At 40.7% G+C, this 25737-nt stretch overlaps 1 protein-coding gene and 1 pseudogene across 1 annotated transcript in view; one reads left to right on the top strand and one right to left on the bottom strand.

Annotated features, from left to right (window-relative positions):
* Positions 1 to 25737, bottom strand: part of Gda (guanine deaminase) — an 86449-nt gene that overhangs the window by 5375 nt on the left and 55337 nt on the right. Inside the window, exons 6-12 of the mRNA XM_055613828.1 lie at positions 22264 to 22291; positions 19869 to 19976; positions 17473 to 17580; positions 15176 to 15273; positions 12335 to 12402; positions 4193 to 4339; positions 1149 to 1279 (exon numbers count right to left, since the gene is read on the bottom strand). Coding sequence (XP_055469803.1) covers positions 1149 to 1279; positions 4193 to 4339; positions 12335 to 12402; positions 15176 to 15273; positions 17473 to 17580; positions 19869 to 19976; positions 22264 to 22291 — 688 coding nt within the window. The remainder of the gene's footprint in view (positions 1 to 1148; positions 1280 to 4192; positions 4340 to 12334; positions 12403 to 15175; positions 15274 to 17472; positions 17581 to 19868; positions 19977 to 22263; positions 22292 to 25737) is intronic.
* LOC129682055 (small nucleolar RNA SNORA17) lies at positions 7643 to 7765 on the top strand (annotated as a pseudogene).

Here is a 25737-nt window from a genome sequence, read left to right as displayed (position 1 = left end):
TTCTTTCTTTCTTTCTTTCTTTCTTTCTTTCTTTCTTTCTTTCTTTCTTTCTTTCTTTCTTCCTTTCTTTCTTCTCTCTCTCTCTCTCTCTCTCTCTCTCTCTCTCTCTCTCTCTCGGATTTTAAGACAGGGTTTCTACATAGTCCTGGAACTTGGCTGGCCCTGAACTTAAGGAGATCTGCCTGTCTTTGCCTTCTTAGTTCTAGGATTAATGGCATGTGCTACCACTCTGCCTATTGCTGGAATATTCTTGACAGACAACCCTGAAATTGTCAGAAGCAAAGCATTTACATAAATAAAAAATGATGCAAATGTGACAGAATGTGTCATAACAAAACAAGACTGACTGCATGAGTGAGAGAAAGCCTGTCTCTCAGACAATCGCTGCAATAAAAAAAGAACAAAAGAACACACAAACAAGAAAGCACTGACACTAGGGCACTCCCCTACACCAGGAGCAGGAAGGACATTCTGACATTTCCCTTCTCTCCTGAGGCAGACCATAAAGTCTAGAGAGAATTTCTGGCCTTTCTCTGAGTCAAATCCTATACTGCTCCTCTGGGCTTGTGGGAGGAGGAGGCTGAGAAGAGGCCTCCCCACACCAGGATCACTCTTGTCTTTGTCTTACACTTGAGCAAACGTCTTGCCAAGGCCTCTGATTTAATACTCTTATTATCAGATACGTTTCTCCACAGCTCTCCATCACGTCAGGCAGAGGATCACTCAGGTTTGTTGGACTCTTGCTTCATTTATGATTTCTCAGACCACATAAGACTTATATCTGTATTCTTTGTCCTGGTTAATAAAGCTTCTGTTCTAGGGGTTCCCAATTTTGAACCTGAACCAACAGAGGAACAGATAGTTTGCTTCCCCTGAAATAACAAATGGTACAAATTTCGAATAACCTGGTCACATAGTCAGACCTTGTCTAAAAGAAAAAAAATAAAAAACAGGAAAATAAAACAAAAAGAAAGCTAAACCCAAAATATTTAAAAACAGTAGCAACAACCAAACAAATAAACAAGTAACAACAGTAACAACAAAAGTCAAAGGATTCATTTTTCACAACATAAATGAATACATCCTAACTGGCATAAAATTAGCCCCCCTTAAAACAAGAGGTATTTATTTAACTTTCTTTTACTTACCTCAGAAATATCACCAACAAAATCCCCATAAAACAGATCAATGGGAGAGTCTGATGCTTTGGGATTGATTAAGAGGGCATCAAATTCCTTGCCAACTTCAAAGTTTCCAATCTCACTATCCAATCCCAATGCTGCAAACGAAAGCAAGTGACCAGCAGTCAGAATTACCTCAAATCATTCTGATGTCCTTGTTTGCAAGGCTAGACTCTGCCAACACATAACTAGAGCCTTCAAAATTAGTACTTTAATGGTGGAGCAGAAAAGTAACCTCATCCCAACAGTCACAGAGCCTACGTATAGAGAGTGGAGAACAGGAAAACATATAGCTGTGTTCACCATCATGGTCACAATTCTGATGATGTCCTGACTTCAGCTGTCAGTGCACTCCATGGAAGCCTCAAAGCAGCAAGCCTAACACAAGACCTACCTACCTTTTTCCTCCCCAACACTCCTGGCTGTGCCTTTTTATTCCACAAAATAGTTGGTAATATTTATTTTCATTGCAGTGAACTGAAACTCAAATTTAAAAAAATGCAAAATTTTTATTTCAGGCATATCCATCATGAATTTTTAAGTTTCAATAGAAAATAATAATAATAATAATAAACTTTTCAAAGTCCAAAGATCCTATAACTCAAGTTTCCCAGTGATTTTGAAAGGAAGTCACTCTGAAGCTTTAAAGGTTTTCTGGTTGCCTAAGGAAAATGGTTTCTTAAAATAGGGTACAGGCCAATAATGTCTACTGACTTCTCCCATCTTACAGCTGTAACACATGTGCATGGTCACTCAATGCCAAAGAACAGGTCTCATGTTCTTTAATAAAATTTTGTAATTTATTATAGAATTGCGGGTTTTGTTGTCAATGATACTGTTAGATTGGCAGCTCCTTAAAGCCTGTATTCTGAGCAGGTCATGCCGTAAGGTCACAGATCACTGCTATATTGTCCAGTCCAAGATTTACTCATGTCTAGTGCATCCTGCCACTGCTAGGGTATCTTATAATGTAGAAGTATTGGATAGATTTTTCTTTTCTGGTGTAGCACAGTACCTGACATGGGATATTTCTGTGCACAGGCATCCTGATAACTTGGGAATTTTCATAACACCAAGTTAGAAATCATACTTGTTCTTAAGACATTACTTAAATAGCAACTGCTTTTCACTCTCAGAACAGAAAAGGCTTTCTAGCCTAAAGACATCTCATAGCCAGAGAAGGGTGTAGAAATAATAACTGTTAAAAGCATCTAGCTGACTTCTGGGAGAGCCTAGTGTGAACCAAAATTACCAGAGCACTGATACTTTTCTTTTTTGCTGATTGCATGTTCATTTATGTCCTTGATAAAGGAGCACCACACTATGAGTTATTTTGTTTTGTATTTTGAGACAGGGTTTTTCTGTGTATCTCTAGCTGTCCTGGAACTCGATCTGTAGACCAGGCTGGTCTCCAACTCAGAGATCCACCTGCCTCTGCCTCCCAAGTGCTGGGGTTAAAGTTGTGCACCATCACTGCCTGGCTTATACTATGAGCATTCAATGACTGTATTCAACATGAAATTGTGTATTTAGTAGGCCAGAGCAGCTGACACAGTTTTGAGGTCCCAGAGGGTCTGATGGCATAGCTAATCTAAATGGACTGTTCATCAGAACAGGAAGAGATCAGAAACGAACTAAACAAGAAACAGATGATGGCTTCAGTGAACTTGCAAATGGATGTAACTCTAAATCTTTCCATAGATCCAACCAGGCTGGTCAGCAACTCAAATGGCTTTAGAAAACACACTTGCTACTTTCGGAATGGCATGCTGGCTATGTGTAGATGGCTGATAGGAAGTGAGGGTAAAGGTTATGGCAGAACTGGTAAGTGTCACTCTTTAAACAGGGATGTCTTCAGCCTGTTTCACTCAGGCTGAACTAACTACAGACATAACCAAAGAGTAGAAACTCCTTATAGTAACCAGGGGTCCAACATCGATTTAAAAGCTTCACTCCCAAGGTAGAATGACTTGGCCACTTCCCACAGCAACTTGATCAGAAACAGTAACCTTAGTAAAGCAAAACACTGAGCCTAGGATGAAAAACACCACTTCTGTTCAATCCTTTTTCATCAGTGGGTGGGTATCAGATCATTGAGCTAAAGTATGTAACATATATAATGGTGCTATGTGGGAGGGCCACACTTAAGAATTTCAGAAATGAAGTTAAAGGCCTAGGGCAGTACACAGGATGTAACTATGTTTTCTCTCTCCCTTGAAATGCTCTTTTGGTATTCATCATATTCTAGAACACACAAAGACAATATTCCTGGCCTTCTATTTCTGATCTGTGGCATCTATCATAAAGCCACAAAGATCTGTGTTTGTATTTTAATTGCACTGAAGCCGTCAGTGCTTCAAAACTATTTTCATTATGCCAAGTTTCTAAAACAAACCAAAGTGATTGTTTATATCAAGTCACACACAAGAACTAAGGAAAGAGGAACAATATTTGTCTATCAGTCAAATACACTGTCATATCTTTCTCCATTTAAAGAGCTTTGAGTAGTCCGTGCATGGCCAGGCAAGGATTTATACAGGAAGCATAATGAGATTAGGTTCTTCTCTCTGGATTAGTGCTTTCTGGATTCAAAACATGGTGCACCTTGGAAGCTGTGTATTCCTCAGGTTCATTTTGTATAAAATGCAATTAACAACAGTGTTTGTGAGGACTGAATATCCAGGGCATTCACCACACTGCCCCGTGGAAAGAATTCAACTGTCTTGGCAATCACTTTTTGAAAAGCATTATGATTCAATGGAAGACTGAATTGTCTCAACTCATGCATATGGTTAGTGTAAATATTCATTAAAATAATATGACAATAGTACATTAAACAGTTATTTACCAAAGAGTGAATTCGTTGAAGGAATGGTTGCTCCATCACATGGCTCTGCTTTAGGTATGTTATATGACATGTATCAGTCATGACTAGAAGATTTGCCTTAGCTCACTGTGGTGTACATTTGATGGCTGCACATGGTGCGCGAGAGGAAGAAACCGGTCATTACCTTGGCTTCCTCCAAGAGTGGCTAGTCTGAAGACTTCTTTGAGGGTGAGGCTTTTCTCATTCACCTTATTAATTAAGAGGATATTGGAAACCATCACTGCTCTTCTGATGGCATCGAGCATGGAATAGGAGTAACCACCAGCCACATCTATGGTAGGAAAGACAAAGCCCAAACAGGGACTTTACACAGATGGATGGAACAGTAAGCATGTATGTTCCCCACCACCACCCCTCTTTGGTTTTAATGACAAACATTCTTTCAGTTTCTAAAGAAGTTCTCATCGGTAAACATATTAACTATAAACCAACATTTAAATGAATTCAAAACTTGTCATTTGCATAAAAGCAGAAGGGGGCATTACTTAGGGGGAGGAAAAGGATAAATAAGATAAGGGCACAAGAACGGGGCACAAATGAGAACCAATGTAAATGAAAATACTCATATCAAAAATGCTCCAGCAAAACCGATTACTTTGCAAGATGATTTATAAAAACTGCCTGTTATTCAAATCAAATGTATTCCAGGATTAGCTTCTAGGATTGCCCAAACCATCACAAGTTCTGTGACTTAACACAACAGAAATTTCTTCTCTCACAGTTAATTTTGGAAATCAGAAGTCTAAAATCCAGGCAGGGCTGGCTGGGCAGTGTCACTTGGTGTCAGAGTGTGTTCAGAGTCTGTACCAGGCCAGGGCTTCAGACCCCAGCACCACTAAGAGTGCTTAGCAAGGATTCCAGCCCTTCAGAAGGTCCAGGAAGAATTCAGATTTGTTCCTCCCAGCTTCTCATGCCTCGTGGAGATCTTGGCTTATGGCAGTAACTCCAGTCTCTGCTCCATGTTGACATAACCCATAACAAAGGGTCTTTGTGCCTTTCCTTTTCCATCCCTTATAGGCATTGATTATCGAGCCCCATTTCAGAATGAGTTCATCTTGCAAGCCTTACTTTAATTCCATCTACAAAACCTTTAGTTTTAATATGGCCATAATTATAGGTTCTTTTGGGGGCTACAACTCAACCAACTCTAATGTCCACTTGGATAATAAATAAATGCAGGCAAAACACCTACATTTGTGCATTTATGGTACATAGTATGACTTTGTTTTGTTTTGAGTGCTATGGTTGGAATTCAGGGCCTCAGTTATGTTAAGCCAATATTCTGTCATTTTAGCCCTTCCTACGCCATTTTGGTGTTTGGATGCATCATGTTGTGGCTCAATCAGGTTATTTAACAAGTAGATATACATTTTCCCCCCAGTGAGATCACTTAAAATGTCCTCTTAGTACTTTTTGAATGCATAATATATTATTGGTTATGGTTTCCAGAATATACACTAGAATTCGCAGACTTCTCTGGTCCAACTGAAATTTTGTCTTTGACCAATTGATTAAACTGTATTAAAAGAACACAAGGTAATCTTAACATGGTCCATTTTGTAAAGCACTTTCTTTAAATGTCAGTTGTAAAGCTGAAAGTGCCATTTACTTAAATAGCTTCTCTTGAAGATGGCTGAGCTGCCTACCCACAGAGTACAGTAGGTTGTTTGAGGACATTGAAGCAATATTATTATTATTTACTCATTTTATTTTAATTCTTCCTGTTCTACTCCCTATATGAAAGTCTCTTTTACTTGGTCTGATCAGTGCTCCAGACAACACAAACCTGGGTTTGAACAGTGGTTGTGTAACACTCTTAGCTATAAACTAACTGGCAAGCCTGGGTCTTAGAAGACTCATCAATAAAACAGAGAAAATACTTTTAATTTTGGAATTAAATAAAATAATAGGTATAAAGCTAAAAAACAGCTAATTTTTTTTTACTAAAGTATTGAACTAAGAATATAATAATTTGGGAAAAATGTACATTAAAGGTTCAACTATTTTGTTTTGTACTTCCTTCTTTATCGCTAAAATAAAGGAGGTGAAAGAGTAGAATGATACTCAATTACTGTGTGGTCTGAAAATATGCAAACACTAAATGTATTTCATTATATGAAGATAGGGGCTTAAAGTGAATGTAGGATAAGAAAACAGAATGGTGAGAATATAGAAGATCTAAGTAATAGCAGTTTTTTAAAAAATATTTTATAAACTATTACAGAAATTGTGGAGCACATCTTTAATCCCAGCAGAGACAAAGGCAGGCAGATATCTTTTGAGTTTGAGGCCAGTTTGGTCTTCATGGTGAGTTCCAGAACAGCCACGGTTATGTAGAGAGAGAACCTTTCTCAAATGTGTTTAATAGAGAGTTTTTGTTTTCCCCAAAATTTTCTACTAAAAATAAACTTCGAAGAATGCAAGAGATTAAGAAACAATGTAATTTATTGAATATTTTTGAGACATGCCTTGTTACCTTGTTGATTAGAACATTTTATAACCTTTGGGTTGACAATGTAATGTCAGGAAAAGAGAATCTAAACAAATAGCAATAGTCACACAAATCATGGTATTTAGCCAGGGTCAGGGATGTTTAGTTCTAGGTATCAACTTGGCTGGATTAAGAAATGCCTGGAGGATAGGTGAAACATTACTTTGGGATTTGTCTATAAGAACAGGGAAGACCTGTCCAGATACTATGCCATTACCTGTAAGCCCACAGAACACAGAGAATTCTGAATCTCTCTCTCTCTCTCTCTCCTCTCTTCTCTCTCTCTCATTAGAACTGGAAAACACTCTTCTACTATCAACCTGACATCAGAACTCCAGGCAGAGGGAATAAAAGAAGCATAGAGACAAAATACTAAAGACAAACTGTGCTCAGTTTATGACAGGGAAGGTGGACGTGGAGAGCCCATTTTGAACAGTCAAGGAAGACCTCTCTCTGGTACTAAGACATGAGAAGAATTCAGTCACACGGGGGCTAAGGGCTTTTGGTCTGAAGGAGTGTAATTCATACAGCATGTACATGCAGGAGGTGCACTGTGAGATGATACTGGGAACCAGATAGTGTCACAGGCCTGGTGACGGCCCTGCACGTTCTGAGTCCTTGAGAAGACTGTTAGGCACAGAGGGTGAAATGACCAGATTTTTGTCATTCTTTCAAGAAGAGAAAAATTATTAGAAGGGCCCAGGATGGACTGAAGGCCTATGAAGTCCAGTATTTGAGCAGGAAACAATGGCAGCCTATGGCATGTGGTCGAGAGCAGTGTGGAAAATGAAGTGGTTCCAGATGGTAGGAAAGTGACACATCGCTGGACATTGTGCTGGCTTAGACATGAGGGAGAGAGGACAAAGATGGTTGGAAGATAATATCCTTGCTTCTATGTGAAAAACAAAACAACAACAAAAAACCCTGAATTCTCTGACAAGGAGACTTCTTACCAGAATTGGGGCTAAATATGACTTGGGAGGCATAATGGACTTTGAAGTTCACAAGAGAAGGGAGAGTATCTACAACTGAAAATTCAGTCATAGATTTCAAAGAGGAGGAGCTACCCTCCTTTGAGAGTCTCCTGCCCCCAGGGGTGTTGCAGGGGTGGCTGCGGCGTCTCCTATGCATCAGTAGGTGGCAGAGAGGAGAGAGGGTATGTCTACATTCAGTGAACATCTTTAGTAGGATTAGCAGCCTATCACTCTCTGAAAAAAAAGTCTGAGATGACCATCAGTCTAGAGCTAGGGGGCCCAGACAGGGGCCTAGCCTGAGATGACTGCTAGTTAGGTGCCACAGGCCAAGACAGGCTCTCAGGGTGGGGCGTAAGCTGGAGACTAGAAGAACCCTGCCTGTTACCATGGGAGTGAGCCTGAGCTGGTTGACTCTCGCATTGGGCCACTCAGGCAGCCTGGGTAAGGAGCTCGGACAGGGAGATAGCCTGAGTTGACCATGACCATCACTCTGTCACCATGCAGTTGGCACTGGGCACATGTGAGGACATTTGACCCCTCCACTAGCCAGCTACAGGAGTCAAGAGAGTAGTCCCACATACTGTGAGAGTTGCGGCATTGTTGCTGATGAGCCGGCCCAAAGATATGAGCACGGGAAACCTGGCCCTGGGGAGGTGAGAGAGAACCCTGCACCTTCCCTGGGCAGCACATTAGAGCTGATCCTGGTGGCAGGGACACTGTCAAGAGGGCCCTGATGGCGTGAGTGTGGGAGAGCAGGCTCCGACGCTTGTCTACCTTGTGGTGACATGGGTGAGGGAGCGATGGCCCCCCTCACCCCTTGCCACCTGCAGTAGGCAGAAGAGCTTGCCCTGAGTTCATCTCAACAGAAGAGCTGTCCCTGCTCCTCCCCTGCTGCAGCACTCAGGAGAGCAGGGCCTGTACCTTGCCTGGGCAGCACAGCACAGCTGTCCTGGGATGTGGGGGTTGTGGGTGAGCCAGCCCAAGGGTGAGCCCACACTGCCTCTTATTTGCTATGGGGTGGCATCCATGAAGAAGAGATCCCCTTCCCTTCATTTTGCTTTCTCCACAGGAAGCAGGCAAGAGAGTTGGTCCCTACCAAGTCACAAGAGCAGGAGAGAGGGCCCTGCACCTCACCTAGGCAGCAGAGTAGAGCTTGCCCTGGTTGTGGGGGATTGCCAGCAAGGCAGCCCTGAGGGCATATGAGTGAAAGAGCTGGTGGGCTGACCAGCTCAGATACCACTCAGGCCCATATCCAGGGCTGTGACTGTTTTAATGAGTTTGTACATCTTGCTATAGGTATTTGTTCTATATACTTAAACTTTCCCTTCAGGTTACTTCTTGGGCCTTAGTCACTTTATTTTGTCCCTTTCTTCATATTCTAAAATAGGAGTAGGAGTTTTATTCATAATTTTTTTGGGGGTGGGGTTGTGTAGCTTTGGCTGTCCTGGGCTTGCTTCAGACAAGGCTGGCCTTGAACTCACAAAGTTCCACCTGCCTCTGCCTCCCTGAGTGCTGGGATTACAGGCATGCGCCACCACACCTGGCCATAATTCTTCAAGTAATTTTTTTTAATACAGGGTAAACATTCTAGATCCAAAATTCTGAAATCTCAAAGGCAAGCAAGTTACAACATACTAGAAAATTCCATATCTGATACCATGTGACACAGGTATGCTAAGAAGACACTATAAAATTAAACCACTCTATATGTATTAGCTATATATGAAACATAAATGAATTCCAAATGAAGACCTATGTTCCATTCCTTCAAACACTTCTTCCTTACACAGCATACATCGCTTAAAATTTTTATGATAACATGTTAAAAAATATACAAATAATATCAGGCATATAAAACCAAACCTCAAGGATCTGATGCTTAGTTTCAAAAAACAATTATCACATGTTTCCACCAAAGGAAATTCTTATGTCTTACCATGACTTACTTTTTAAAAATAGATAAACTTTTAACACTGCTAACATGTTCTTTTTTCCAATTTCTAAAATAATTTATCTAAGAAACTTTGGTTATTTATGTAGTACTCTTCAAACAAATCCACTTTTCTAAATTCCTTGATGCTGTCACTGTTTTCAATTTGAACCTCAGCAGAAGTGTGTCACCAACTCTGGTTACACCTTCTTTTGACATTATCAACACAATTAATTGTACAAGTGAAGGGATTTTGCTGTGGCAGTTCCACAGATGAATGTGGTATATATCATTGATCCTGTCTATTTTTCCCTTCTTTCACTATTTTCCCCATCCTCGTGACCCCCTTCCCACACAGTCCATTTTCTACTCTCTGGCCATCTTTGTTTTTTTGTTTGTTGGTGGGTTGGCTTCCAAATGTGGGAAATCACATGACCTTGTGTCCTCGTAACTTGGTGATTGACTAGTGACGGTGTTCCATGACTTCCTGGTATGTACTTGCATCCCTGTATAATATGACCCTTCATTTTGACTCATCACTAATGATAGAGACTTTCTTTTTTTTTTTTTTTTCTTTTATTGCGCACGTGTATATATGTGTTTGTGTATGTGTGCTCACACACAAGCACGGGCGTGTGTGCACACGCTGAGATAGGGTCTATGTAGCACCGGGTAACCTGGAACTCATTATGGAGGCCAGGCTGGACTTGAACTCACAAAGATCTCCTTGCCTTTGCCTCTTTTTTTTTTTTTTGTGAAAATTTTATTTTATTTTTTTATTTTTAAATAATTTTATACATTCACTTGTATCCCAGCTGTAGTCCTCTCCTTCTTTCTCCCCTAATCCTCCCCTCCCTCCTCTCCTCCCTGCCCCCTTCCAAGTCCACTGAAAGGGGGTGTTGTCCTCTCCTTCTATCTGGCCCTAGTATATCAGGTATCTTCAGGATGGTTGCAATGTCCTAATCTGTGGCCTAGCAAGGCTGCTCCTCTCTCATGGTGGAGGGGAAGCTCATGAGTTCATGTCAGAAACAATTCCTGTCCCCCTTACTAGGGAACCCACTTGGATACTGAGCTACCATGGGCTATGTCTGAGCAGGAGTCGTAGGTTATATCCATGCATGGTCCTTGGTAGGATAAACAGTCTCATAGAAGCCCCCTGTGCTCAGATATATTTGGACCTTGTGAGGCTCCCTGTCCCCTCTAGGATATAATAATTCCTCCTTCCTTCATATGCTTTCCTACACTCTGCCGAAGGCTTGGTTATGGGTCTCAGCATCTGCTTTGATACACTGCTAGGTAGAGTCTTTCAGGTGCCTTCTGTGGTAGGCTCCTGTCTTGTTTCTTGTTTTCTCCTATTTCCAATGTCCATCCCCTTTGTCTTTCTAGATGAGGATTGATCATCTTACCTCTGGACCTCTTTTTTGTTTATCTTCTTTAGGTGTACATATTTTAGTATGTTTATCCTATCTTATAGGTCTATATAAGTGAGGATATACCATGTGTGTCTTTCTGCTTTTGGGATACCTCACTCAGGATGATTTTTTTCTAGATCCCACCATTTCCCGCCTGCAAAATTCATGATTTCCTTGTTTTTAATTGCTGAGTAGTATTCCATTGTGTAAAAGTACCACAATTTCTGTATCCATTCCTCCATTGATGGACATCTGGGTTATTTCCAGGTTTTGGCTATTACGAATAAAGCTGCTACAAACATGGTTGAGCAAATGTCCTTGTTGTGTACTTGAACATCTTTTGGATATATGCTTAGGAGTGGTATAGCTGGATCTTGAGGTAGCACTATTCCTAATTATCTGAGAAAGCGCCAGATTGATTTCCATAGTGGTTGTACCAATTGACATTCCCACCAACAATGGAGGAGGGTTCCCCTTTCTCCACAGCCTCTCCAGCATGTGTTGTCTCTTGAATTTTTGATCTTAGCCATTCTGATGGGTATAAGGTAATGATAGAGACTTTCAAGTAGTTATTTTCAAAGGGATCATAAGGGAAATATTTTCCAAGCCTTTATAAAGGTAAGAAGTTTGCTGTTTTTACACATTAAGGAGTGATGGCCAAATATATAGTTTTTTTTTATTAATAAATTTTTTTTGGCCTTCAAACTCTTTGCTCGACTTTGCTATTTTTGTACCACCACCAACAAAAACAGTCATCTGCAGAAAACTGGCTTTTGTTTTGTTGGTAACTTTTTATTCCTTGATTTAATGCTTTGGGAGCACTTTTGTTCTTCTTGAAATTAAAATATTTTGCCACAACATGTTTGATTATGACTTCGCACACAGGGGGTGTAAGTTCTCTCAACACTTTTTTTTTTTCTCAAGCTCTGACCATGACCTACTATGTCCATCCCAGTTCCTCATCAGCCAGGAACACCTGTCTCAGGACTGCCTTAATATCCCCTCACCCATGCTCTCTGCTCAGTTTCTGCCCCCCTCATCCTGTAACATGAATGGGCTCTTGCTCAGTTTTATTCTCTACATCACTGACTAAATTTTCAGCAAGAGTCATTTAATTCCTTTTTTTAAGATTTTATTATACTTTTTTTTTTAAATTATGTGTCTGTGTGTGAGTTTGTGCATGTGAGTGCAGGGGCTTGTGTAAACCAGAAGAAATTGTTACATCCCCTGGAGTTGGGAACAGACAGTTATGGGCTGTTGGACATGAGTACTCAGTTTGTAAACGAAGAACAGGCATAATGACTTCTAAACTTCTCTGTCTTTGGTTGATGCTTACTGTTAAGAGGTCCATCCTAGCAGCTAATAAAGCCCAGTGCCTTTTAAGCACAGACCCATTACCTGCAAACCAGTTACATCAGAATAGTATTCATCAATTCGGCTCCAGGTGGAGGCTGCTTACCTGTCCCCAACCCTATCTTCACTTTATGCTTCAGGACATCAAGCACGTTCAGTAAGCCACTGCTCAGCCTAAAGAGAAAGAAGATGCAAGACAAGAAGATCTGGGTGATTGAGAGCATAATGACACTGCCAAGAGCAATGGTGATGTCACTAAAAAAAAAACAAAAAAAACGCTGATTCTTATTCTTATCAGTCCTAAGGTCCACAGTCAGTCAGACCAGGCCAGGGAAGTGGTGGAATAAAGAAGACCATAAACATCTGCTTCTTGGTCCATGGTCATTCGAGAGGATGCAAATTAGCAAGGAACATGGGGAAAGAAGAGGAAGTTTTACATGGAAAATGGTGAAGAATTAAGCATTGTAGTTAGCCTGTAAGTTTAACAGAGCTACAGAGTTTCTAACAAACTTCTCCTTTAATGATGGAAAATACAAATTATAAAACATCACCTTCCTTCTGTGTCCAGAACAATGTATTACACTAATGAGAAGCAATTTGTATTAGGGCACAAAAAATAATACCCTGGTGTGTGATGCTTTTGCCTTATAAGCAGCCTCAAAGGTGAGAGTATGTCACTGGCCTCCTTTCCCCCTGTCTCTGTACCATAGAAGCCAGAATTTCTCAGGCTGTGGTATAGTTTGGAGGTGGAGTGTCTGTTTGGTATGCATAAGGTCCTAGGATCATCAGAAACAAAACAACCAAAATTTCTACTGTTTTTCCCTAAGTACACCACAAAATTATTCTAATCTTCCATCCTTATGTCTTACGCTGGTCAGGAAGTGATTCTCGCACATACTTTGTCTTATAAACAGCCACATGCCTCCATTTTGGAGGAGGTCCTGCCCCATTCACAGAAGACAAACAGTATGACATAAGGACCAAGAACTGAAGATGCCTTCCCCAGAATCTCAACTTGATAACTTGGCACTAGATGGAAACCTCTTGGTCCAGTTACATTTCTGTATGGTCGTTATGCTCCATCATATTGAAGCATAAACAGAGGAAAGTTCTCTATGTCTGTTGGTCTTTATTTAATGGTTCTTAGCACATGAAACTTGGAGTAAGCACATTTGCCAGACTTTTATCTCATTAACCAGTTTTATCTTAGAATATTGGTGATGGTCTTATGATAGATAAGAAGAGATATCTTCCCTCATGTTTTTCTTCTCCTGTGCTTACAGGGTCAAAGATAGTACAACTAAAAAGCATGGAGGCCAGTGAATTTGAGCTCTGATATTCAAATGCTGATTTTTAGGATAGTAGCAACTCAGAGAGGGTCCCTGGCCTGATATTTGAACCCCATCATCTTCACTCTGTTAAATCAACGAAATGACAAAAGAAGCTCAATTGTGTCATTAGAAGTTTAAGAAGATGCCGGGTATGGTGGTGCAGACCTGTAATCCAGCACTTGAGAAGGCAAAGGCAGGCAGATCTCTGAGAGTTTGAGGCCAGCCTGGTCTACAAAAGTGAGTCCAGGACAGCCAAGGCTATACAGAGAAACCCTGTCTCAAAAAAAAAAAAATTAAGAAGATGAGGTGGTCAAATGGCTCCACTATGCTCAAGGATGCGCTGAACTGTAATTTCCAAAGCCCCAACGTTCACAAGGAAAACCCAAAGTCCTAGAAGATCAGCATTTATTTGAAAAGCTGGATCGTGTTTTGATTTAGAGAGTATTTTACAGTTCATCTAAGGCATGTTAAATTCTTGTCCCTAGATTGTAATTAAGGTCACTGAGACACATGCATTTACTTTCTGTTTGAAAACTCAATGTCTTCTCAGACCTTCAAATCAACTAGAAAAATGCCCCATGTCCCTAGGAGCCCTTCCCACCTTGCCATGGACACATACACCTGTGTCAATCACAAAGCCCCTAAGCTTGCTAACATCTCTCGCTCTTTGCTGCGCCTCCATGCTGGAGGCTGTTTTGTTCTTGTTAGGAGATACTCAGAAGTTCCAGGGAAATGATGCACCAACACAGTCACCCCTAGCCCTCTGTCACTGCTGAAGGTTTGCTCCTGCCTTGGAGTCCTCCATTCTTGGGATGGACAACTGATAGTTGTTTGAGTTCCCTAAAAGAATTCCAGGATTGCACTGTGGTAACCGGTGTGATGCTATTGACTTCTTTCCTGTGTGTTGGGCTTCCCAACACTCTATATCAAAGCCTGCCCCCACCCTCACCCCTCCAATACACTACTTGTACAGCTATAAGTTTCTAACCCAGCACCTATGAACTAGAACATGTTGCCCCCAATTTCCCTAAACTTAGACACAGTATTTTCACATCTATGTGCTTTTGTTTTGTTTTCCTGGAGATACAAGCTATAAGTTTCAACTGATTCACTCATGAATTCATAACCCATAAGAAGGTTAAGAACATGTTACAAATGAAGCTTTCATATTCCGGGGAAATGATGTAGATTGAAGTCCCTCCTGGGTTTTCCTGTATGAGTTGCATCTCACCCAAATCAGCAGCACAACCGAGTTCTGTATTGTCCATAACTACCTTCTAAACTCCTGGGGACCATTTCCGGGGGACATGCATTCTTTCAGTCTGTTGTAAGCTGTAAAACATGAATGCTGTTGTGTTTAAACTCTAGGTTCTACTTTCTCTTGCTGAGTAAGTACAGAGATTTCCAGAGATGCGGGTGCTCTTTAAATGTATAGACTGTAAAAATGCCCTCTTCCAAATCCCTTCTTTCTTTACCTTCGTACACACCTACTTGGTTCCCTTCTCACTCAGACCAACTGTAGAAACAGATCCTATAAGAAGGAATTACTGAGAAAACAGAAGATGCCTATCTACACTACACATTAATAATCTGTCAAGCAATTATTGTCTACTTACGACAAGTTAGAGTTGGGACAATGTGCAATGGATGCTCCTCGTTCACTGAAGATGTTAAGTTCTTCTTCAGAAAGGTAGCAGCCATGAGCCATCACTGTCTAGAGAGAAGAATATTCTTCATGGAGTTTACCACTAAAAATGCTTGCATTAATATTCATGGTTAAATATTGCAAGAAGATACAGAAGCAATGGCCTTTACAAGAACAGTTGCTATTATCTGAAGGGGAAAAAAAATCCCTGCATCTAAATATATATTACAAAAGTTTCAACAAATTTGTATGATCTATGTATCTATGTATCTATCTATGTATTTTTCTATGTATCTATCTATGTATCTATGTATCTATCTATCTATCTATCTATCTATCTATCTATCTATCTATCTAGCGAGTGGTTGATTGATTGATTCAAGTACTGGCAGTCAAACTCAGTAGTACTCTATCACAGGACTCCACGCTAGCCTTAGCTTTTGCTTTTGATTCTTTTAGCTGATTTACAACACGGTAAGGGGTCAGCCAGCTCATGTGTGACATAGGAAATCCAGCCAGACTGAGCACATTGTCATTCTATCATCTCTACTGTAGAAAAATTCAAAGCTGTTTTCCTTTCTAAATCCATATGATATGCTTCCAGTAGGTTGATACTTGTTTATATTTGAGTGAGAACTTTCAAAAAGTACATGCAAGCTGTAAATATGATTTTGTAAAGAACTGTAGGTTAATTGTTGTAGATGGCTCATTTTAGAGACAGGGTCTCTCCATATATCTAAGGCTGGCCTTGAACTCATTATGGAAACAAAGCTGGCCTCATACTCATAATCTTCCTGCCCTAGCCTCTGGGATTCTTGGATTGCTGCCATATTGGAGAGAGTAGTCCTTTATTTCTGTTACTGGTTTCAATATAGGCCCCTCAACCATTAGCTCTCTCAAGACAAAATTGGGATATGTCATATCATAACAGCTTTTAGTTAAGGAGGTAAAACTTATTTAGAAAAGCTGGTGCCACACATGTTTGAGACCTCTCTAAAGCTCTATCTTGTCAAGATTTGTGGGTTTTCAAGTAACATTTAATTCTATATAAAGCCTATAACCAATTGCTTTCTCCTTTGGAAAGCATAGTTCAATAAATCATTCTCAATCTCTGTGCAAATAAAATTAAAATAAAAATGTAAGGTTAATTTATTAATAACATGGTAATATATGTAAAGGAGGATGACACTTCCAATGTAAAATTTACATTATTTATGCAAATTATTAACCTTTCAAATCACTTGCATTCATATTTCCTTTTGTGTAGTCACTAAGAAATTACTTGCTGCCGTAAACTCTCAAGGCAGCGTGCTCATTTCAGGAAGGCCAAGGCCAAAGGGTATACTGCTCTAATGAGGTCTCTTGCCACTCAATTAATTTTAATTAATTATAGAAATAATACATTCTCATTTTTCTCATCCTCAAAGTTTAAAAAAAATTACTTTTGACATTCACTGTGTATCTTTGGACAGCTCTTATGTGTGAGCTCTTTGTGAATGCTGGATGGAATTCTAATCATGTTTATTCTATAATTTAACAACTTCCTTGAGGACAGTCATATTCAAACTTTACTGTGTTATCCACACACTTATTTTTTTTATACTCTTTAAAGAATTAAAGAAATGGATCTGATTTAGAAATAGATCTGACTCAAAGGTAAGCATGCTGATGTACTAACTGTGAAAGCATCATTGGACAAAAGGTCATTCTTATCATCTAATAAAAAGCTTACTTTTAGCTGTGCGTGGTGGCACACTCATGTAATCCCAGCACTCTGGAAGGCAGAGGCAGGCAGATCTCTGTGAGGTCAAGGCCAGCCTGGTCTACAAAGTGAATCCAGGACAGCCAAGGCTACACAGAGAAACCCTGTCTTGAAAAACTGAAAAACAAAAACAAACAAAAAACATCACCAACAAAAACCCAAAACAAAATAAAAGCTTAGATATAATGATAGCAATGAAACTTCAGTCCATATTAAACACACACACACACACACACACACACACATACATACACACTATGCACACATAAACAGAGAAAGTGACACATACCATCTACACACATATATGAGTAGATAGGTAGATAAACAGATGATAGATGATGATGATGATGGATACACACACACACATATCTAAAGACACACATACGTTGGGTTTACTCTAGTTTGGAAAGTACATGTGTACTGCAGAACAGTGATTACTCATGAATTGCTGAAATTTAAAAGGTGAGGTCTACTTTACATAGATTATATCATGATCCTGAACTTACTTTGTTTGTCAGAAGATTGTTTTTATCATAGACATCGGTGTAGTTTTTGTACCCAGGGTATAAGCTTTTCACGGCTTCAATTTCTTCACGAGTTTCACTTACATGGCTCTGCAAACAAATAAATGTTTCATTTTTCTATAAAATATTTCACATTATATCTTCCATTTCAACATGCTATTGCTAGTTTCTGCTTACTCATCTTGTTGATGTAAGAGACTGCAGATGAAAACTTTGGTGTCTGTATTTGTGTTTCATTTTAAATAATTATGCATACCCTCTATGACAATATGCATAATGAAGAAACTGAATATCCTGAACATCTGTGTGTGTGTGTGTGTGTGTGTGTGTGTGTGTGTGTATGAGAGAGAGAGAGATAGAGAGAGAGATCTCAAGACAATCTTTCCCTCAAGTCTTGAAACTCTAGTCTATAGGAAGAACAAACACAGGTAATCTTTAAAGGGCACCCTGTGTCTTACTTGTAGCAGTCTGCCTATAAGAATTCAATGGCCACCAGAGGATAAGTCTATTGTTTATTCAGAAGGAAACTAAAATTTGAACAAGGAAAGTTGAATTCTAAGCCTAGTTATATGACTTAGAGCAAGTCAGTTCTTTTCTTTAAGCCTCCATTTCACATCACTCAACAAAAGGATTGGGCTAGTTTATTGACTTTCCATCTCTTAGCTGCAAATGTGTTACTCATATTTCATGTGTGAAATTTTACATAACTCAGTTCATTGGAGGAAGAAGGAAGACTGGGCTCAGGTGAGCTGACCCCCAAGGGCATGAGCTGGAGAGCTGACCCTGCCTCCTGCAGATGGTGGCATTTGGGTGGGCTATCTGGAACAGTGCTGGAGAGCTCACCATGGTGGTGAGAATGGGGGAGAACTGGTGGGCTGGCCAACTCGGCTACCCTCCAGGCCCAGATCCAGACCTCTGGGTTGGCCCACCCCAAAATCTGCATCATCGGTGAACTGCTGTGGTGCCTGAAAGAGGCTTGTACTGCCAATCCAAAGCTGTGGGATCTTCATGACCCAGGGCAACAACAGGATAACCAGGGAAGAGCCCAGGTGAGGATCCAGTATCGATGGTGTCACAGAAGCCAGAGGCCTCAAACCAGACCAATGACTCATTGCAATGGACATTTGCAAGTGAAGATGTGTGGACAGAGAGATGTACTGTGAAACACACCGCGACACACTACGGCTTCACAATGAGATGTTTTCTATGCTTTGTTTTGCTTACTTTGTTTGGTTTCTATTTTCTTGGGTGGGAGGTTGCAAGGATGGAGGACCAGTATGAGGGGACAGGACGGAAACTGGGACTGGGGTATACGATGTGAAACTCAAAAAGATTCAATAAAAAAAGCTGGGGTTTTTTTTGTTTTGTTTTGTTTTGTTTTGTTTTTATTTTAAAGAATAAAAACATTCTGTTTCCAATATGGAAATCCTATCTGAATTTGGAATTTTATCACCGGAGCATAACTGCTGGAGACTGAATCCAAAGTTCAAACATCAGCTACCACTAACAATAAGCATGGGAGATATAAGCCAATGGGTCCTGTGAACATAATTTAATAAGTAAGTAAGTAAGTAAGTAAGTAAGTAAGTAAGTAAGTAAGTAAGTAAGTAAATAAATAAATAAATAAATAAATAAAAAGGGGAGAAATCAACATGTGGCTTTCACTGCAGCTTTTCCTTTTCTCTAAGACTGCCAGCTCTGGAAAAGGGGAAATTTTAGTGCAGTGTGTAATTAAGTTCACGTGGGGGAGGGGAGCTCCTAATTTTAGCCCAGCTGTGAGATTTTAGAAAGCATTTTATTGCTAAATTGCAACAACTTAATGATAAAGGAAGATATACTTTTTGTTCCTGGTTTTAAATTAAGAAACTCAGAACAAAAGGATTTTAAATGCACTTCTGTAAGGTAGAAATTAAGTTCTTTTTACTTTTCAAATAATAATTGGTTCCTCCACAAATGAAGGTTCTAGAACACCAGGGAAGCATCAAATAAAAGTAGGAAGAAAGTGTATTACAGGCATTTTAACCAAAAATGGCTAGTCTGACATTGACCTTGTTATTCTTTATAAAGCTGTCTTAGCCTGTTGAAGATGGATCAGAGAATGTTGAGGATGACACCAGCTTCAGGATTCTGACCTGCAAAACTGACCAACCAGATTAGGTGACATTAGTCAGGGCTTTTCCCGGTGACGACATCAGACAGGCAGGCCACCTCCTGCTAACATCGGGGCATCTGCCCCGAAATTCTTTGACTGTAGAGGATCTCAGGAATAGATTATTATAGAACACCTGAGGGCCATTAGGTGACCCGAGGGTAGCAAGAGTTCTTGTAGGTGTAGCCTGAGGCACAAATCAAAGAAAAAAAAAAAAAACCACACCTACCTGGATGTACAGATCATGGGTTTTGGCGATGTTGCCAAGTTCACTCATCAGAGTCTCCGTGCAAGAAAGGGAAAAGCGTGGGGTCACTATGGGTTTCACCCTTGAATACTAGAAATGATAAAAAAAAAATTGGTGAGGAAAATATAGAGATGAACACTTAGAAGATTCCACAATGACACAATTTTATAGGTTTGATACTGATGAAAATCTCCAATTTCTATTCCACATAGGGTTTCAAAAAAACAGTTCATGTTTGAGAAGAGCATATTATTCAGCATCGAGTTTACAGAGGAAAGTTCTGTCTCTGATTATAGGCATTCCCTTACCATTACCTCAGATGAGACCTGGGGTGAGGTCTCAGGTAAGGTGGTGGCATATTTCCCTGCTTACATCTTGAGGAGGTGTGCTGGCAGCATCCTCACTTAGAACTCTTAGGTAATACCTCAGTGGGTGTCTGGCAGAATAAAATCACTATTAAAAGGATAGTAAGTGATAGGGTCCTCAATCGTCACTCTTAACTTGCCCAGCATTAAATTGGAAGAAGTTCTGAACATGCCTGTCGTTTTCACTGCAGCAGTGAAAAGCCAAAAGGGAAGGAAGGGGTAGGCTTACTAACCTATAAATCTGTCCTCTGGAGCCACAAACAGTTTTCACACTGTGCTTGGAAGCAAGAAATAGCACTGTTTTCATAGGCCCTGCAATGCCAGAGCAAAGCAGATGCCTGGCTGACTATCCATGGTCCTGGGATGTGCCACTGAGTCTGAGCCTGTTTCTTAATCCACTCTGGAGACTAGCAGCACACAGAACCAATGAAGAAGGCGCCATCAAACAGGTTCTCACAACCCACATGCTACCTATCTCCTCTGATCATGAAGCCCTTGCCTCTACAGAGACCAACGTGACAAGGAAGAGAAAATGCAGTGGGAAGGGGAGGGCTGAGTTGAAAGGGCGACTCCTGAGGGCACTGACTGAATAGCCTGAAGTGATGACTTGTATCTCAAGTGTCCCTGAGACTCACGTATGAGAAGGTTTCCAACCGACAGTGCTATTGGTAGATGACAAAACCTTTCGGAGGTAGAGCCAACTAGGAAGATGTAAGTTGTGGCTTCCTGGCAGCCATGAGGTAGGCAGCTTCCCTCCGCCTGGAACATCTGCCATCATGTTCTGCCTCACTATAGACCTAAAAGCCACGAGACCAAGCGATCATAGACTAAAATTGCCTTTCGTTCTTATAAATTGCTTACCTCAGGTATTCTGTTCCTGTGACAGACAGCTGACCAGCACACCTTAGACTAACTAAAAGCTTAGTGAACTTGGGATGGATTTCACACACCTGACTGAACTTGGGTTGCAAGTAGACAAAGGGTAGGGGAACCAAAAATAGGTACACACAATATCCCTCAAGCCATGAACTAGCTCAACAAAAGAAAGTTTGTGGCACATTTTAACAATAAATAATCAAATCTACTGAAATCAGGTGACTGTTCCTGACTACAAAACTGTGCTTTTTTTTTTGCTTTTTTTTTTAAAAAAAAAAAAAAAGGAAAAGAAAAGAAAAAGGAAAAATCAGAGTGGTGTAAACATATACCCTTGCACTGAAAAGCAAAAACCAGAAATTTCTATGAATTTGACCTTTTCACATTGCAAATACAGATGAGACCATGCAGTATTTCTCTTCTGAAATGGGTTTGTTTCATTTAACACAATGTGCTCGAGATTCATCAATGCTGCCTCAAAGGGAAATATCTTTTCTTTTTTTACAAATAAATAGTATCCCATTATACATGCACATATGTATACATACATACACAAATATGGGATATGGAAGACATTTAAATTATATACTACCACACATGTGCAGATGTGTGTGTATATACAAACATATATGTATACAATTTTTAAAATCTGTTCATCCATAGACTCCTAGGTTGCTTCCATATTTGGGCTATGGTAAGCAGAGCTGCAGTAAACACAAGTACAGATATTTCTCCAAAATACCAATTTTATTTCCTTTGATAGATAGCCAGAAATGGGGGTTTCTGGATCATATGAGATGCTGAGCAAAGGGCATGAGTTCCCAGTCATAAAATGACTGAATTACCAAGGCTTTTGTGTGGTCTTGCCATTACACGTGTGAATGGATCTCACTGCGGTCACCATTCAACACAGCACATGGTGAGAAACCGTCATTCTGTGCACCTCAATACTCAGTCTTTGTCAGGTGCTTTCAGTTTTAAAAAGCCGACCTCTCTGAGCTGAGCCATTGGCAGACTGTGTCAACACCTCTTCTGTGTAGATTAAGCCATAGGTACACAGACTAATCCATCAAACAACTTAACAGGTCCCTCAGCGGACAGAGCAGCACTCCAGGTGAAAACTGAACAAGTTTACTTACATTCTTTTGAAGCATTTCTGACACAAACCTGGAATGAAGGGACAAACACAAAGTTAGAAGGGTTAATTATTTTCAAATAAATGTTTCTAACAGCACCGGGTTCACTGCCACTAATTAGAGATTAACAAGCAATAATTACTCAGCTTTTTCTTTGATAGCAAAAGAGGGAGAGGAAAGTCACCGGGAATATTGTCCTGTGGCATCGTGCAGGCAGCTCTGCGCATCCACACAGGCCCCAGGCTGTCCCAGTGGCTCCAATCCTGTGTGATGGAGTTGCGGTGCACTTTGTTTCATGGACGATGAGGCCATGGATTCTTATGCACACACCGGCATTTAGGACCCTTGGACAGTGTCCTTCTAATCCCCTCTCACGTGGAAGCTATTTATATACACTGTATTGTCAGTCTCCAAGGGCAGATATTTGAGGAAGGTGAAGGACTATGACAGAAGGGTCTGTGAAGTATTGGGGAATGGTACAAATGGTGAACCTGCACTCCTGACTACTTGAATGGGGACCACTGTCCTGTGAATGGTTGTTTCTGTCCTGGCCAGAAAAGATTGTCAGTTTTCTTCCTTCTGGTATGCTTTCAGACTAAAATGTGAATTGAGAGCCTGGGGACGTACCTATGCGATAGGAACTTTTCAGGCGTGAACAAAGCCCGTGGCTCCATCCTTCCACCAGGAAAAACAAACTATAAATTAAGGTACAGTGACCACAACAGTGGACTGTGCAGGAGCCGAGCATGTGGCCACCGCTGAAGGCAGAGGCGCTGCCCTCTTCTGTGATGCATGATCCGCATGGCAGCCCTCACCTTGGCACTGCGGAGGGAGTATGCATGAAGTGAGAGGAGCCCAGAAAATAGAAGCAAACTTACGCCTGGAAAGTATAAACCTAAAGAAGTTCTTCTTTGTATCTCTTGATGTAGAATACAATGCAGTGAAATTCCCTGTTAAATATTCAAGAGACCACGGAAAAGCCATCAAAGATTATATAAGAAAAGTACTTAAATGGTCAATAAATTCCCAAATGTTATATGAAATTGAGCATAATGAAGACTCATGACATAGTGTAATCCACAACCAAAAGCAATTGAGGAGGGTGTGAATGTTATCCGAGTATTGCATACACACCTGTGTCACAATGAAAGCTATTGCTTTGTGCAACTATTTTTTTTAAGTAATTTAATGAGCAGGGCACCATACTTAACAAAGCTGGTCTTCTGGAGGAGCCCTGGCCTAATACAGGATATGAAGAGGGTATTGGTTTCTAAGTGAAGAATCCTTCTTTTGTGGAGCTGAGGAGATGGTGCAGTAGGTAGGAGCACTTACTATGCAAGTATGAAAACCTGAATTTAAATCCCGAGAGAAAGGAGTGGGGTGGACAAGTTGTGCATCCCTCTAATCCCAGTGCTGGGGGTCAGAGACAGGTGGATGCTGGAGCTGAAAACTTGCAATTCAGTGAGAGACCTTATCTCAAAGGAGAAAGACAGAGAGGCAGGGCAGGATACCCAACATCCTCCTCTGGCCTCCGTGGCTGTGTGAACCAGCACATACACTTATACATGACATATGTACAAACATGAGCAAGCGATTTTATAAAGTGGCCTAAACCCACTTAGTGACCTTGGCATGCTAGAAGACACACTTAATGTGTTTTTAAAATTTAAGTCTATATCTTAAGAAGACTCTAGAGTGTGCTACTACATCTCGAGATCCTTGGGCTTTGAAAGGAATTGCTTCAGCTGTGTGGGGGCAAAAAGCAGGAGGCTCAGGAGTCTGGACTACGCTGCCCTCTGCTCTTGCAATGTCTTTGTCAAGAATCACTTTCAGGTGAATTGAAAAGAAAATCTCTTCAAAAACATGCACTTAAAATTCCTACCTTTCCTACTCTACCCTTAAAGAGATCGTGTACTGGAACACATTTCCAGTTTTCAACACAGTTTTTGGTGAAGTATAATTTACATATCCTAAAGTTCACCCATTGTAAGTGTTCTATTCAATAATTTTAGCAAACTGACTCTGTTATGGAGTCATCATAATAATACAGGCTTAGACTTCTCATCATTGGAGTGAGATCCCCCAGGTCTATAGGCAGGAGATAGGCAGTATTTCCCTAGCACCCACAAACCTCTCCCACTTTGTCTCATGTGTGGACTTGCATTTTCTATATATTCAATATAAATGAAAGTTTATAAAGTGTGCCCTTTAGCATTCTTCTTGTTTTTCTTAGAATAATATTTTTAAAGTTCATCATGTTCTGACCGCGTTGTTTTTTATCTCATAGCTGATCAGTTTTATTGTATACCACATTTTTCTGCATCCACACATCATTCTGTAGACATACCAGGTGTGTGACAAGTCCTCTGATAGCCTTGGTGACATGGCCTTCTGCCTCTTTCTTTAACTCCCAGGATTAACTGAAAAAGGGGCTGCCAATCTAACATCTAGAGATTGAAGGGATCGGACACCTGAGCCTGGGCTCATCCTGTTTCCCCCCAGAACAGGATACCTTGTGGTTCTTTTGTTGGTTTTATTTCGTGTGTGTATTTCTCTACATGTCTGAGCACAATTGGCATGTGGTGCCTGTGGAGATCAGGGGAGGCCATTGGATCTCCTAAAACTACATATGTGTGAGCAGCCATGTATGTGCTCAGAACCAAAGCCAAATCCTGCACTGCCAAGACCTCTTTCTAGCCCAGTCCTGCAATTCTTTAACTCAGTGAGCACCTGCTTTGTATTTGGCATCTTTAAGTGGTGACCTGAAGACCAATCACATTAGAGTCTTCAGGTGGACCAGTTGAGTTGCCTCTCTGCACCGTGTTTCAACATTTCTGTCTGCATGTGGTGCTCTAGCTTCTATCCCTGGAGCTACAGATTACCTCAAATCAGACTATTCACATCCTCTGGTGAACTCACTCTGTGCCTAGAGACTCTAGAACAGGCTTTGGTCTCTACCTTTCAGTGTCTGTCTTGCCTGTGTGTCACGATCGAATGTGTCTAGATGTTTTCTTGCAAGCGCTCTGCTCCCCACGAATCCGTAGATGTGGGATAGGGGTACAGAAGGAATACAGCCTTCCCGCTGTGTGTCTGTGCCCTACTCCTCTCGTAACAGTTCTGGAGAGGGGGGATTCTAGTTCAGTACTTGCATATGTTGTGCTCATTCAAGGCTGTATCATGCACATATTTTTTTTCTGTTTCTATGACAATATAAAACAATCATGCTCGGTGGTTATAACCCACTGAAAACCCACTGAAAGGATACAGGTGTCTTTGGGTGGCTTAAGCAGAGAAAATGTCTCTGTTTTGTACCTCTGCATAATACACACACACACACACACACACACACATTTTCTCTTGGTTTTGAGAGAAGTTATCAGCATGTGGCTAAGGCTGGCTTGGAACTCATTATCCTCCCTCCTGAATCTCCCACATTGGATTGCAGGCATGTACTGCCATACCTGGCTGAGACATTTT

The sequence above is a fragment of the Psammomys obesus genome, unplaced genomic scaffold (genome assembly GCF_907164565.1).
Source record: "Psammomys obesus unplaced genomic scaffold, mPsaObe1.curated_primary_1811, whole genome shotgun sequence".
Classification (NCBI taxonomy): domain Eukaryota; kingdom Metazoa; phylum Chordata; class Mammalia; order Rodentia; family Muridae; genus Psammomys; species Psammomys obesus.
This window is presented reverse-complemented; position numbering and strand designations above follow the sequence as displayed.